Raw genomic sequence first — 16981 nt, 5'->3', positions numbered from 1 at the left:
GTGACCGGCAGTGTATAAGAATAATATATAAGAATTCAGTTCGTACCTCACAGGAAACAGATCCGAACCCACGATCCCGGTTTCCAAGCGAGCGAAGACAGTACATGCCTTAGACCGCTCGGCTACCGTGACCGGCAGTGTATAAGAATAATATATAAGAATTCAGTTCGTACCTCACAGGAAACAGATCCGAACCCACGATCCCGGTTTCCATGCGAGCGAAGACAGTACATGCCTTAGACCGCTCGGCTACCGTGACCGGCTCTTAGGTTATTTAAATCTTCTAAATCTGGATAAAATTCAGGAAAGATATGAAGTACATATAACAGGACACTGTGACATCTTCATATTTACGTACACTGCAAGGCAGAAATAATGAAGCAATTATTATTATCAGTAATTACGGGTTCTAAAAGAAAAAGGATGTGACATCATACATCCTTTGTATCTTGCCTCCGTGACGATCGCATGTTGATGAGGTTCGTAAATACCAAATTAGACTGCTTATGCACGAAGCATATGATTACGTAGCAACGATTGCGCCGCATAAGATCTCATAGTGACTACCAAACAGAATGGAAAGAAATGGATACTGAAATACTTTTACAATACAAATGCGGTAAAGAATTTTGTTGGATGAGGTACTTCTAGTTCTTCACCCTGAGTTAGTCTTAAAGAAGGGCCTCGCCATAGCTCAAGCGGTTAGTCCCTGGCTTCCCACCGCGGCGGCCCGGGTTCGATCCCAGGTCTGGTCAAGTGGGATTTGTGGTGGACAAAGTGGCGCTGGGGCAGTTTTCCTCCGAGTACTTCGGTTTCCCCTGCCAATCTTCATTCCACCAATTGCTCCACAATCACCCTCACCTATAATCTGGGGCTGGGACAATAGGCCAATCAGTGGGCGCAGTACAAGGGACTTAGTCCCACCCCACTAGCAGTAACAAGAAATAGTCTTAAAGCAAATGATACGGATACGGCTGTAAATATGTTGAATGGTGCGGGACTATACATTTATCTTCTCAAGAAAAGTTTACAGGAAGAAAATACTTAGTTTTGTAAATATTATGGTGTATAGTCATGAGTTATACGGATCATAGGTATCTAAGTCGTTACCTACTCGAAGAAATTCCAAAAAGAATCTGTCAAAAAGAAAGGTAAATCTATCCCTGTAACAGGCCGTGGGGGGGTCGATAGGATCGCGAAACTTCGATACTCCCACATTTTCTGGAGAGTTAGCTCACAGATGGTGGTGAGGTTTTCAGCTTTAAGCGCCGATCTCCGATTAGTAGTACACATTTCTGTTAGAGACTGAGTCGGCCCCAGGGCCATAGTACGCCTGGAAGGATTAGGTCAATTGAAAAATCCAATGACCTCATCGGATATTAAGCCCGCGGTATTACAATGCGTCGGCAATTATATTAAGAAATGAAGGTTATTTACTTTTGGATCTGACTGTGTGCAGTCTTATACATGTTCACCAACTATCCGAAGAAATAATTGAATCTTACCGGAGTACACGTCGTTGTATACCAGTAGCTATTTTTCTTAATAGTCGCCGTTATGAGGAGCAAATGTCGAACACAGATCCGGAAATAGTCCGCATAGAGTACACAGATAGGCGTGAAGCTAATTCGTCTAGCACGAAATTAATGTGAGGAACGGTTACGCCGACCAGAGTCTAGGCACGGGTCCCATCGAACCCAAGTGCAGTCCCGTCGACGTTTCAGTGGAAATCTACACCTCAGTTAATTTAATTTTGTCAGCCCTGTCATCAGAGAAACACACACAGCTTGACCTTAACCTACACACTCACACAAGAAAACAGTAAAAAGGTAAAGCTGTCCATGTGCTTAATTAATTAAGCACCACGCCATGAAGACATATGATGGAGTGGAGGTATAGCTCCACCATCCTTGATTGGGCACTAGATGGAGGTTGTTAGTTTGACAACCTTGCCATTTTAATGCCTGGGAAAAGGCCCCCGGAATCTATTGGATATGAGGATGGACGAGGCCCCAAGCCGGTCTGGACGCTATGATGAAGAGAAAATTTTGGCCCCATGCCTGGAATCGAACCCCAGCCATCCAGCCTGCAGCCCGTTGCAGGATATCCTATTATTTTTTTTTTAAATTCGCTAGTGTGGGATGGAGTCCAGATGGGTCCACTCAGCACAGCGGCCACTGATTGGCGTATTGTACTTGCCTCTGATGATTATGATGATGGAGAATTTTGTGGAATGAAGATTGGCAGGGGAAACCGAAGTACTGGAGAAAACCCGCCCCTGCGCCACTTTGTCCACCACAAATCCCACTTGACCTGACCCGGGATCGAACCCGGGCCGCCGCGGTGGGAAGCCGGCGACTAACCGCTTGAGTTATGGCGCAGCCTTATAACTAAAATCACATGAAATTTGAACCAGGTTTCTTCGTACTACTACGCAATACAGTTACTTACTTACTCATAGAGCTGAGCCCTTCTGGAGGAGCCGCCAATTCTGTAGCTATTCAAGAATTTCCCAGCATTTTATGGAACCCGAAGGTTCATTATCGTGTTCACAACAGCCCTCCACTGGTCCCTATCCTCAGCCAGATCAATCCAATCCATACCATCCCATCCTACTCTCTAAGAGCCATTTTAATACTGTCCAACCACCTACGCCTTGGTCTTGCCAGTGGTCTCTTTCCTTCTGGCTTTCCCACCAATATCCTATACGCATTCCTCATCTCCCCCATTCGTGCTACATGACCTGCCCACCTCATCCTCCTTGACCTGATCATTCTAATTATACTTGGAGAAGAGTACAAGTTATGAAGCTCCTCATTATGCAGTTTTCTCCAACCTCCTGTCACTTCATCTCTCTTCGGTCCAAATATTTTCCTCAGCACTCTGTTCTCAAACGCCCTCAGTCTATGTTCCTCCCTTAATGCCAGAGACCAAATTTCACACCCATACAGAACCACAGGCAAAATTATAGTTTTCTGTATTCTAATTTTTATGTTTTTGAACAGAAGACGAGGAGACAAAAAGTTATGAACTGAATGGTAGCAAGCATTACTCGAGTTCAATCTCCTCTTAATTTCCTCCTGAATCAGGTTTCGATCTGTTATTGTTGTTCCCAAATATCTGAACTGTGCCACATTTTCAATATATCTGTTTTAATTAAAACAACCAAAATCGAATATATTCTGCTGAATATATTCTTGAATATAACGCCGTGAATCCATTGTATTACAGAAGAGAGAATTTTTTATAACCACAGCTGTGAGAACCTGAAATCCTACGTCATATCCTGTTAAGCAACGTGACACGTGCTCATCTATGGAGAAAAATATATTCGTAATACGCAGGATCTCAGGTGTCTTTTAAATGACCATATTTCTTTCCACTTCCCTGATTTGTTTTCATAATATATTGTACAATTTAATTTCTGTATTTATTACACCTCTCTTAAAAGAATTCGTTCTACAAGACTGAACACAGAGGTTGAAACTCTGGCATGAGTTATGATTATGAAGTGCAGCGTTTTGTTTCAGTTTCTCCATAGGCCTATGTAGTTTTATTTCAGGTATAAGAGTATGCATGCCAGGTATCGTAAATGTACGTAAAATATTATTAAGTTGCCGACGTGACGTATAGTATATCTTCACACTGCCAATTATTTGTATAATCGGTTTTGTAATTAAAAAAAAATTTTACTTTTTGAGTCACCTCACCAGAAAATTAACCCACACTTCAATCGAGCACAAAAATATGGAAAACAAATACTCCTTATAACTTGTAGGCTCTTTATATCCGTAAGAAATTTAATTATATAACATAATTTACTGAGTTTGGAGCTTAGTGATTGCATATATGCACCCCATTTCATATATTTACTAATGTGTATGCCTAAGAATGCTGTTTCCATTTATGGACAATATCCATAAATAAGAAACAAGAGTTTAAGGTTTGATTTCGACCCATCGATCGGCGACGCTCAGATCGAATGCAGTCCAGCCCGTCCCACTTCCAAAGTGATCACAGCCTGAGGCGTAATCTCTTCAACCACCCGAACAAAGTGACCCTGGATTCGAACTCCATTCGTGGATGGATGTATGTCTGCGTTTTTTCTGTATTTGTATCTTTGAGTCATGCTGATCCCTTTACCAACAGTATCGTTAACAAAAGAAGGCAAACAGCAACATATACAACAGACAATATTAAACAACATGTTGCAGTAATAAAGATCTATATATAATAACTAAAATATTATTGTCTTGACGGTAGCAAAGTTCTTCCATATTATATTGTCTGTGACAAACAACAGGATGCAACCTATAAAAATATATATATACAACAAATATACTGAACACAGGAGACGAAAGGAAACTAAGAGGAGAAATGGCAATTCGTGACACAACCAGTGTGAAAATAGAAATGAACAACACAAGTTCCTTTACTCATATTTTTAGTATTGATGTACAATATTTCAACCACTGACAAAATTTCAAAAAACCACCTATTAAAAGGTAAAGTTATCCCTGTACCACGCAACAGGCAGTGAAGACCCATAGGGTTTGTGAGAGGTTGAGGCTCCCACATTTTCTAGACAATCGGCACACAATGGCACACAGCCTTACGCGCCGGCCGCCCTTTACCCCCCGGGAAGATTCCTGGTATCATTTCTGTCAGAGGCTGAGTCAACTCCAGGGCAATATAGACGCTGTGAATGTTTCGTTGCCTATTCTCTGTACTACACCAGCTGCTCAACATGAACCAATCCTACCACCAACCGACGCTATATAGAATCAAAGTTGACAGCATCGTAAGATAAACAATTTAAAAATCAACACTCCAGGGACGATATATTGGTTTCATATTGCACATGGAGTGTTGAGGGCAGTTCACAACGTGACGAAACTTGCAATCAAATCTAAAATGCGAAGGAGGCTGTGTGGAGCTGTGTGGGCCACCTTGTGAGTATGAATGTGCATGTCATTTGTCTGGCCTTGTTTCTCGCCGATGCTCATTTCCGCTTCATACGCATGCAGAATAGGCTACAGCCGAAAATTGGTTTTCTCTGGAAACGATTGGAGTTGCAGTACATGCTTAACACTGGCATTTAAACTTACATCAGCATACTTTTCTATATGACCTTGTTGTGTGATGACTATGCTTGTTTGCTGCGTGACGTTGACGTCTTAAATCTTCAAGACTTATCCGTCAATGAGTGGATAGTTATAGAAGTCCGACGTTTGCATTGGCAACTGCGAGGATGGGTCGATATGTGCCATATAGGCTATATGTCGAGGTTGGCCAATGTGCACGGCATATCACACAAATAGGGCAGTTTCTTCCGATACTGTTCTTATATCGAGTTCAAGGAGGCCCACTGGTTTTTTCGATTGTGAATTAATTCTGTGGGAGTGAATTCTTTGGACGTTTGGTACAGAACTTTTTGAACGTAAGAAGGGGTATTGCTGAATGCAGAACCTTTGCGACACATGTAACACAACAATACGTGCATGGTCCGAGTGGAGTAATAACCTGCGATCTCAATGTCAGTACAGTCCAGACATTTCGCTAAATTATTATTGTTACCGGTAGTTGAGGCAGTAAGTGATTGGCTACGGGCTAGGAGGCCCACTCTTTGATTCCAGACAGAACGGATTTTTCTTCGTTCGCTGCCACTTCTCGATCGGTCCTAAGACTTGCATAATATCTTCCCCTATGAGTACGCGATGAGGTGGGCAGGGCACGTAGCACAAATGGGGGAGAAGAGGAATGCATGTAGGATATTGGTGGGAAAGCCAGAAGGAAAGAGACCACTGGGAAGACCAAAGCGTAGGTGGGTGGACAATATTAAAATGGATCTTTCTAATGCCCTGCAAAGTCAAGATATGTTGTTCGACACAGTAGCTAAGTGCTTCTACAAGGCCGCTATGCGTATGTAAAGGAGACTAGGAAGTCTCAATTAAATGTTGCATAAAACCCAAATTCCGAAACAAACAAATGGGTTAGAAAAGCAAAAAAAGAACTTTTTGTTGGATTATGATCGGTCGGCAAAATAATAGTTTTAAAGAACCAAGACATGTTGCTGAGTAAAAGTAAAAAAGTAAAGCTATCCCTGTAACAGGCCGTGAAGGCCCATAGGGTTGCGAGACGTTGAGGGTCCTACATTATCTAGACAATCGGCTCACAGATGGCGGTGGAGTTGTCAGCCTTACGCGCCGGCCGCGCTTTACTCCCCAGGAAAATTATTTAATTAATTCCTGGTACTCATTTCTGTTAGAGGCTAAGTCGACCCCAGGGCCATAGTGCGGCTGGAAGGTTAGGTCAATTGAAAAAATCCAATGACATCATCGGGACTGGAACCCGTGACCTTCCGGCTTGTAGCATAGTGCCTCAACCAACTACGCTACCACGTAATCTGGGGCGTATGACCAGATATTTATTACTGTTTGTCAGTTACTGTTTTGTTATTGTGGGGCGCCCTTTCTGACGAGAGGACGGGTCTGTCTTTTGTCAGAGTCATCGTCTGCAGTAGTAAGTCGTTTGTCATAATGTAAAGAATATTTACATTTTACACGTTAAACATGTTAAACTCTGTCAGTTCATTCTCAGTACAACATATTACCAATAAAACTCTAGAATATTCCTGCTTATAAATACCTCGGCACGGACTGCATAGAAAGCACCGCTTCCAACAGGTCTCCTATTGTTGCGTCACGCGGCTGTTCAATCGAATGTTCCCACGACGGTGCCTATGAAGAGCAGTTATAATCTGGATGATCTCACTGTAGTCTGGGACTTAAATGGCCACACGGCCTTATTTGCCAGAAGATAGTTTTCTGTTTGTCGTTACATCAGGGAAGGTCGTAGTCTTGATTCTGTCTTCAGATATAAGGTCCATTAAGCCAGACGTCCGTGGAAACGGGGCTTCGATTACCGGTGGCGAGGATTTTCTATTCTCCACAGCGTCCAGACCGCCTCTGAGACCTCCTATCCAATGGTACCGATGACACTTTTCCCGGGGGTAAAACGGCTAGGGATTGAAGCTCACCACTTAACGTCATCTAGTGCTACGGTGAGGCTTGCGTTGAGATATACCCCCACTCGCCCATACGTCTTCATTGCATGGTGCTTGATTAGGACAGTCACCTTTTAAGATTTACCCATTGAGGTGCGGTATTATGAAGAATCATTCGAAAGCATAATTCATAACCAGGGCTGGAAATCGGAGGCAGATGAGGTCATGACGTCATGACTGCTGATCTGACTAATGATGCACGTAAGAGCGAATTCTCGAACCTAGAACTTGTTTCCTGTAACCTGTTGGTAATTCATTTCCGCTACTCTTGCCAGGTAACGCACAGTGCCACCGGTGCCACCTATTGACGCAGTCTGACAATAAAACCGAATCCATAATATTACTTGACAATATTAATGATAACGTAATTAAAATTGCCTAAATGAATCTAAAAGGCCCCTATCACCAGATCAGATCAGTAATATATTCTACTTGCGTCAATGACCTGCAAGAACAGAGACGTACAGCAAAATGCTGTTGGCCCCAGTTATGTGTCGTTAGATTGTACTGTGTAGAAGGTGTAGAACGGGTGACGGTGTTGTAGAAGTTGAATTGCTTACTGCGAAAGGTACCGTGTAAGATTATTTCCGTTGCTATTATTCTGATAGTAGTAGAGGAGTCGTAATAGAGGAAAATCTCGTACTGTTAGGAATTTATTGAACAATTACGCTGAAAACTGGCACTTTTAAAAGGGGGCGGGGTGTAATGTCTAGCTGTACATTTTGTCATTTGGAGATACCATTTCCCTTTAAATTGCAAATATTTTGGAATGGCCATTCATACGTGGAAGTTTTTTGAATTCGTTTCCATGTCGACGGAGAGGTTAGGTTGATAACATATGTTAACGAGGATCTGATGTGTTATAAATTCTGAATTCCAGCGGAAAAATGGAACATCTATGAAACGTAATCACAAGTGCATATACGATGTTCTTGCCCTGAACCATAGCAACAGATTGTAATAGTTAACTGGAAAATTTGTTGTACTTTACTAATATCGCAACCAAACTACTGGCATAATGCAGTAAAAATTAACTTTAAGTGTAACAGTGACAGGCATGAATTGGTGAATTGTGTTGTACCTTACGAAAAACACCAACGTAGTGCACTAAAAATGTTGCAATAATTGTTCTTGATGTGTAGAACAAGAACATCATAAGTGCAGTTGGCACCGTAATTTAAAGGTTGCCCAGAAAGATATTTGGCTGTAAGACTGAATAATAGCTAGGTGATTTCACATTGCCAGCTGTGCATAACAGAAATAGCAATGAATGGGTATCAGTCAATCTTAATTTGTAATTCATTATCTGCTTCTATTGCAAGATAGTGCAGCCAGATACTCTCTTGAAAAGTTTTGTCTTTTGGGTTATAATGCCATATAGTTCGTTGAAAGTCGGTCGACTTTAGGTGGTCTACATTGCATTATATCCCAGAAGACAACTCTTCATAATCACCACTGTGAAAACCTCAAATCCTACAAATAATAACTTCACCACTGTTACTATTTCTCAAGTTATTTGCAGTGTTCAGAGCTATGAAGTGTAAATGGCTGAAGGTCTGAAAAATGTCCTGCAGCTGTATGGTAGTAATGAGTGCCTGTATATTAACATATTAAATAATTAGTATGTCACAGCAAGAGTCACAGCAAAACCTCGAAATTATAGGTAGCAGTAATTCAAAACTATTGTTACAGCCACCTCGTTAATGACTGTACAGAATGTTACAAAATATTCTATGAAATAGCTGAGGCACTTTCCACTTTTATTTATTTAATTTTTGTATTTAAGTGTTGCAATAGGTGCATGCGGTAGCAAGATTCTACCTGAATCATCACTCTTTTTTTATTTTCTTTTGCTGTNCGTAACCGTTCAACTTTGGACATAGGTGTTTTGGGTTGTATCGGCATACTTTAACATAAGGAACACCCTCCCGAAGTTTGGCACATTCCTCCTGGGACACCCTGTATATATAATTAATTCATTTATATATAATAAAAACAGGAGCAGGTCCAAAATAGACCCTTGAGGTATTCTGAGTTTTATATTCCTCAGTGTAGAATTGTACCTATTCATAGAATATTTATTGTCATTAGAGGTTGTGAAACTTGGTCTCTAACATTAAAGGAGGAACATTGACTGAGGGTGTTGAGGAGAATATTTGAACCAAAGAGGGATGAAGTGACAGGAGGTTGGAGAAAACTGCATAATGAGGAGCTTCATAACTTGTACTCTTCTCCAAGTATAATTAGAATGATCAAGTCAAGGAGGATGATGTGGGCAGGTCATGTAGCACGAATGGGGGAGACAAGGAATGCTTATGGGATATTGGTGGGAAAGCCAGAAGGAAAGAGACCACTGGGAAGACCAAGGCGTGGGTGGGTGGACAGTATTAAAATGGCTCTTAGAGAGTGGGATGGGATGGTATGGATTGGATTGATCTGGCTGAGGACAGGGACCAGTGGAGGGCTCTTGTGAACACAGTAATGAACCTTCAGGTTCCATAAAATGCTGGGAAATTCTTGAATAGCTGCAGATTTGGCTTCTCCTCAAGAAGGGCCCAGCTCCATGAGTAAGTAAGCAAGAGGTTATTTCTGCATACTGAGAACACAGTGTGAGATAGGATTTTAACCAAACATTAATATTCCCTCCTATTCCATAATGATCTAATATTTCAAGAAGTATATCATGATCAATGACATCATGCGCTTTTGTGAGATCAAAAAATATAATAACTGCAAATGACCGTCTGTCCAATTCTTCCTGTACATTCCCAATAAAGGATTGACACGCAGATATGGTCAACTTATTTTTCTGAAACCCATATTGATTATCCGTTAAAATCTTAAATTTAATAATAAAGGATACCAATCTGTTATACACTATTTTTTTAAACATTTTTGAGAATAGAGACATAACAGATATAGGTCTGTAGTTACTAATTTCATGTCTATTACCCTTTTTATAAACAGGCCTAATTTTTGCAATTTTCAATAAATCTGGAAATACACCATGACCTATGGATTGATTAAATTTGAAAGTAAGTGTTTTTCTTTTTTTACATGTGATACATGCTTTTACTAGAAAATCAGGAATTTCATCAAATCCTGCAGAAGCTCTGCCTTTTAATTTGGATACTACTGTAACTATTTCTTCTTCAGAAATCTGAAAGAAATGCATAGAGTTTGGGTTGCAGTCCACTACTTTTTTAATGATCTACCACTAACTTTACTCTTCTTTCTCTCTACTAGTTCTTCTACCTTATCAATAAAATAAGAATTTAATGAATCTGCCACCTTCTGAGGGTGAGTTATTTTCTTTAAATTATTTTGTAAGTAAACAAATATCCTGATATGATATCCCTGAACTTCCCATTTTGTTATTAATTAACTGCCACATCATTTCAGCTGGCTTTGACACTATTTGTTTGTCATTATGTCTTTTTTAGCTTCTGAGATAACTCTCTTATAAATTGTTTATAAGTCAGAAATTACAAACTTGATGACAGTGCAAAATTGTGAGGTTATATCTGACAAATGTAACATAGTTAGTTCTGAGAAAAATAATGCTGCTCTCCTCCTCCTCCTCCTCCTCCTCATCCTTCCCCCCCCCTTCCTCCTGCCCACAGCAACAAACCATCAATCTCTAATTATAGTTACTGTTGTAAACTGTTAGAGAATTCTTATTCCCAAGAATGATTTGATTCTGTGACCATCTATAAATGAGGCCTCCCCTCCCCAATATGCTAATTGAGCTTGCTCTCATTTTGTTGGTGGACTGTAAACTTATGTTTCCTAAATATGACATAATAGCATAAGATTTATAGGACTGGAAGTGTGTGCTGTAGGAGAGTAGGCTTTGTAAGTTTTGCCTGGAACCATGTGTATATAATACAGTGTGCTCTGCTCTGTGAGTGGAATTCCTACATTTGCACTTAAAGTCAGAAGATTTCTGCTAGATACTGAAATGATTGATTGGGGGCACGCAGTAGCATAGTTGGTTGAGGCACTATGCTACAAGCCGGAAGGTCGCAGGTTCAAGTCCCGATGAGGTCATTGGATTTTTTTCAATTGACCTAATTCATCTAGCCCCACTATGGCCCTGGGGTTGACTCAGCCTCTAACAGAAATGAGTACCAGGAATATTCTTGGGGGTAAAGCGCGGCCGGCGCGTAAGGCTGACTACCTTGCCGCCATCTATGAGCTGATTATCTAGAAAATGTGGGAACTTCAACATCTCACAACCCTAGGGCCTCCACAGTCTGTTACAGGGATACCTTTACTTTACTTACTTACTGAAATGATTGACACAGGGCAGGTATAATTGTTTTCTCTGTCATTTGTTTTGAATGCATATCATTAGTGGGTATATTTATTTATTTGTTTATTTCTGGTTTATGTAAGGATGCTGTTATAGGCTAATTAGTGTAAAATGGTAGGGTGATGGTGAATAACGAACCGAAAAGGATATTGAGTGAAGAGGTCAGGGTGTAATGTGAGGTAAAATCCTATCGTTTGCCTGGAGGAACTGAGGTAAACCATAAAAAAGTGAGCCGTTGATAGGCAACAGACTGATTCTGACTGAGATATGAACCTATCACCACCCTAGTAGAAGCCAAAATTATTATTGCTTGATCCAATGTGCTCAGTCTCATGAGTAGAGTTTGTGAAATAGCCATGTTTCAGTTTTCAAAGATCAGTACCACATAAACTTCTGTCTTTTATGTGTTTGATGTTTGTATGACATGTTAACATGGCATGCCCTTGACCCCACCGTATGATCGGTAAAAGTGTAGAGTTTGTGAAATAGCCATGTTTCAGTTTTCAAAGATCAGTACCACATAAACTTCTGTCTTTTATGTGTTTGATGTTTGTATGACATGTTAACATGGCATGCCCTTGACCCCACCGTATGATCGGTAAAAGTGTAGAGTTTGTGAAATAGCCATGTTTCAGTTTTCAAAGATCAGTACCACATAAACTTCTGTCTTTTATGTGTTTGATGTTTGTATGACATGTTAACATGGCATGCCCTTGACCCCACCGTATGATAAGTAAAAGTGTCTATACATTATGAATTTCATTATTTTTTCGTGATATTGAAGTCACTCTGATAGCTGAGAATTTTGTGCTCAATGGCACAGTTAAGGGTTTTGTTGTCCATATAAAATGGTCGTAACAAGTTTCAGTCCATGTAAATAGAGATACTGAAATACTTCAAGACCCATACCCAAGCTGTTCTAGTAATAAAGCACCACCATGTAGGCATAAGGGACAAAAATTCTTCATTTTTATAATTCACATATCAAAACATGACACTGAATACACTCTGAAATAAAGTAAATACTCATATGTACCGCTGCTGTAGCACAGTAGGTAAAGAAAGTGCTCTAAGAAATCTGATGCCTAACTTCTCTTAATTTTTCCCACATTAAGCATCACCCAGCAGTGAATTAATTAATTTTGTATTGTGTTATAATGGGGAGATAAGTTCTTTTAAGCATCTGGTAGAGTTCAGATATATTTGTTGAACCATAGTCATGAAATATTACTGAAGTGAAGTAGACAAGCATATTGGTGTGAATTTTGTGTTTTAGTTAAGAAACTTTTGTGTTTGATACTTATGTATTATAATCAATGCCAAGAAAGTGTAATGATGCAGGTAATGGAATTTTTAAGGCATGCTGATGAACACTTGTTTCATTGCAGTTAATGATCTGTATTGTTAATGGTAAAAGTTAATTTTTTTATGAATAAACATACTTTTCTTTTGCAGCTAGCTCGTCAGAGCAGGAAGTTGCTGACTCATTTGAATTCATCTCAGCTAAGCATATTGTCCTTTCACAGAGGTAAATGTCTCAATGTAGAAACAGACAACTTTACTATGCCTTGATGATGGAGTAGTGTAAATACCTTCTACACTGAGGAACAGAGGTTTAAAGATTCTGAAAGTTCAGGGGGTTTTGCACCAAAACTGCTGTTGAGTGGTTCATAAGAATCTGGACATGAAATAGTAATTTAAATTATTGTTTTTATTTTTTGTATTGACTGCAGATGGGTTTTTACCCATGGCAGTGATAATACAGTAAGTCACAACATGCAAAATAATCCACGACACTCGAACAAAGCACAGCACGCACAACTATATGACAAAAACAAAAGTCCAAAATTATGAACATAAATTGTTAGGGACATGAGAGTGCATTGAAAATTGAGCTCAGCTTGATCTTGCTCAGTCTTGGGTTTGTTAGAAAACTGAAATAGGATGTCAGTTAATTTTTTAGTATTATGCATCTTCCTTTCAATGCATTTTTTTTTTGTTAGTGTTGTCATGTTCAATGTATTGAATACACAATAAGAAAATTATAATTTTTAGTTTTCAGTAGAAGATACTCTACAAGAAGGAGCCTGTGCCAGAGTAGTGTATGATTCATTATTTTGAGTAACCTGCAGCTTAAGAAATGATCGTTGATCAGTGGTTTGAAAGTTCTAATTTATGACAGTTCTTTGTTACTGTAATTACAAAGTCACTTATCGCCCCAGAATTACAGGTTATGACAGGGAATGGTTAAAATTTCTCAAAACTTAACATAAGGTTACTGGGTTTTTGGACTTTTTCCATCGTCTGGAATTCTAGGTAATAGAGGTCACAGCATTTCAGAAACTGGATCTGTTTTCGTCTTCAGGTGAGAAAGGAAGACGCCTACTCAGTTGGGCCCCTTGCAAAGAGTTTAATCTTGATTATGATTGATGATTGTGATTATGTTCATGTTCACAAGAGCCCTCCAGTGCTCCCTATCCCGAGCCAGATTGGTCCAGTCCATACCATCCCATCCTATATCTATAAGAGCCATTTTCATATTGTCCACCTACCCACATCTTGGTCTTCCTAGTGGTCTCTTTCCTTCTGCCCTTCCAGTCAATATCCTATATGCATTCCTCTTCTCCCCCATTCACGCTACACGCCTTGCCCATCTCATCCTCCTTGACTTGATCATTCTAATTATACTTGGAGAAGAGTACAAGTTATGAAGCTCCTCAATATGCAGTTTTCTCCAACCTCCTGTCACTTCATCTCTCTTCAATCCAAACGTTTTTGTCAGAATCCTGCTCTCAAAGCCCCTCAGTCTATGTTCCTACCTTAATGTCAGAGACCAAACAGTGACACTACTGAGTCATTTAATTCGTTCATCTGTACCAGTGTCAGTACCACTGAAATTTTATGGTTATATTACACAGATCTGTTCCTTGATAACGCAGACGGAATGCCTTGCCCATTCATGACACGTTTGTCACCCTCGTATATTCGCAACTATGGAAGTAATTTGCTGAAAACGTATGGACAGCATTGCCCCTTCATATCTCGACTCACTGGAACTCTCACTTCTGCCAGCTCTTCTGACGAAGGTAAAGATGAAGTACACAGAAGTTTGTATTATTATGGAATGTCTGTAATTTAATTATAATGGGAAGTGAAACATATGACATTATACATTGGAACAGATACGCTGTTATCCAACCTGTCATACAGTCTGTATAATTATAAAGGAAGATAATTTCAGTAACTCCAGAGGCTTTATTTTGCCATCTGCAGTACTCATAGAAAAAAAAAAAGGATGATGTTTCACACCCTTTGGTTCCCATGCCTGAATAGTGATTAGATACAAGTACATGATATTTTTTATATTCTCGTTATCTGTTATGTGCTGTTTATTGTGCATAGGGCAATGTTCAGTTTTACCTGTATTAGACATAAGATCTTGTTGACTGAGATTATCTGAGGTCAATGCCATTATGGTGGGCTGATTAGGAATGCCTTAAAAACAACCTAAACCGACCTTACCTCAACTGAGACCGGGCTATTTTTGCGTTATTAGTACCATGAATTACTTAAAGTACTCAGGTTACCTAAATGCTGTAGAAGGCATTATTAGGTGAAAGGTAAAGGTAAAGGTAAGGGTAAAGTTGTCCCTGTGCATAACTTATTGGCAATACGCCATGAAGATGTATGGCGGGGTGGATGTATAGACCCACATTTACTTGACCTCAGCACTAGTTGGAGGTGAATGGTCAGCTTCATGCCCTGCGGAAAGAGCCCCTGGTACACATTGGATAGGAGGCTGATTGGGCCCCAGAGCCAGCCTGGACAACATGGAGAAATGAAAATTCTTGCCCCCCCCCATAGGGAGTCGAACCCCGACACCTAGGTCATCCAGCCCGTAACTAGTTACTATACTGACTGAGCTACCGCAGCTCCTATTTTAGGCATTATTACTGCAATAAAATCTTTGTAAAAGGAAAGAAAGAGATTTATTGAAATCTGTAAGTTGAATATCCCATTAAACCTGCTCTTTAAGGTTTACCAGAAAAATTATATTTTACATTTGTATGAAAATTCAAAGATTTTTTTGAATGGGGTATAAAGTTATTGCTCTTCTTCATGCTTGTTTCCAGTAGACATGGAAGCTGTGAAGAAATGCCCATTCTTAGCAGAAGTGACGCCGTTAGTGAAGGAAGCAAGCCAAGAGATGCAGGATGATGTAATCGATTTGACTCCAACATCTGAAAGTGGTAAGTAGTCCGTCCATATTCATTCTATGGAAATAGGAAATGCTTTAATTTGTGTATTACACCTGTAGGAGCCATCTAGTAGCTGTTTGTAGAGTGCTGGAGAGAACTGCAAAACAAGGATCTTTGTTTCCTTCACCAAATATTAGAGAGGCTTCAACCAAGAGGATGCGGTTGATGGGGCATGTTACACATTTGCGAGAGATGCAAAATGTGTATAGAATTTTTATTGGAAAACATGAACGAAAGACAACTTCAGAGATTTAACATTCATTGGAGGATAATATTGTAATTGACTTTAAAGACAGAGTAATGGAGGGTACAAAAATGGATTCATCTGGCTCAAAATATGGTCCAAAGGGTGGAAGCTTAGGATTCCATGAAAGGCAAGTGATTTCCTGATTAGTTTAGCAGCTTTCAGCTTTCCAGTAAGGACTGTCCTCGATGAAGTTGATTATTCTTATTTAACCACAGTTTTATGACCTTCACGCTGAGTGTATCATATATAGATAACCATGAATGTTTCTGAAGTCAAATAATTTTCTTGGGGAGTAAAGCGCGGCCGGTGCGTAAGGCTGACAACCTTACCGCCATCTTTGAGTCGATTGTCTAGAAAATGTGGGAACCTCAATGTCTCACAGCCCTATGGGCCTTCACGGCCTGCTACAGGGATAGCTTTACTTTTTTTACTTTACTATACATCATACATTCTTTCTGTGAATCTTGTTGAAGTGATTGTTTGTGTTAGAGCCTATGAGGAGGAAGGTGAGATAGACCTGAAGTTCACTTTATACATTGTGGCATGTCTGCTGAAAGCCAGAACTGTGAAGCCAGCAGATACAGCCGTTGCTAGGAAACGGCTCCTTAAACATTTCTGTTGCTAGGCAGTGGCTCACTAGCTGTCACATAATTGCCACAACAGATACGCATACAGCAATAGTATAGCTGCTGGAAGTGGTGTTTTCTGTGTGGTCCATGCTGAGGCTGTATAATGAGGACCAGTCAGTATGAGTATAGAGTCCAAGTCGAGAGTCTGAAGAAGAGTGGAGATGGAGGGCGTTCAGTCAGTCAGTTGAAAGTTGCAGTTGTGAGAAGTGAGAATCTTGTAGCGAGGCCAGGGAGAGTTCAGGAACCCAGGGGAAGGGGAATACCCAGCGTTAGAAGCCACTACCAAGCAATGCAGTGAAGACAGTGACTGAGAACACTAATCTGAGTGTGATAGTGATTTGTAAAGTGTAGTCACGAGTTGCTTGTTAAAGTGTCCAATAAATCTGATTACAAATCAAAAAGCTGTCTGTAGTCACTTATCACGTGACAGTATCTATCACGACATGACCTGGAACGTTGACACAC

The 16981-nt window shown here is 40.1% G+C and overlaps 1 protein-coding gene across 6 annotated transcripts in view; it reads left to right on the top strand.

Annotated features, from left to right (window-relative positions):
• Positions 1 to 16981, top strand: part of LOC111864090 (5-aminolevulinate synthase, erythroid-specific, mitochondrial) — a 32943-nt gene that overhangs the window by 3991 nt on the left and 11971 nt on the right. For 2 of the 6 annotated variants that reach the window (XM_023851088.2, XM_023851090.2), the window contains exons 2-4: positions 12837 to 12909; positions 14300 to 14467; positions 15515 to 15631. In XM_023851088.2, the coding sequence (XP_023706856.1) occupies positions 12837 to 12909; positions 14300 to 14467; positions 15515 to 15631 (358 nt within the window). Of the gene's footprint in view, positions 1 to 7400; positions 7635 to 7952; positions 7972 to 12836; positions 12910 to 14299; positions 14468 to 15514; positions 15632 to 16981 lie in introns of those variants that run through there. The other 4 variants (XM_023851089.2, XM_023851091.2, XM_023851092.2 and 1 more) reach the window with 3 other exon arrangements.

Source organism: Cryptotermes secundus, unplaced genomic scaffold (assembly GCF_002891405.2).
Source record: "Cryptotermes secundus unplaced genomic scaffold, Csec_1.0 scaffold708, whole genome shotgun sequence".
NCBI classification, from domain to species: domain Eukaryota; kingdom Metazoa; phylum Arthropoda; class Insecta; order Blattodea; family Kalotermitidae; genus Cryptotermes; species Cryptotermes secundus.
This window is presented reverse-complemented; position numbering and strand designations above follow the sequence as displayed.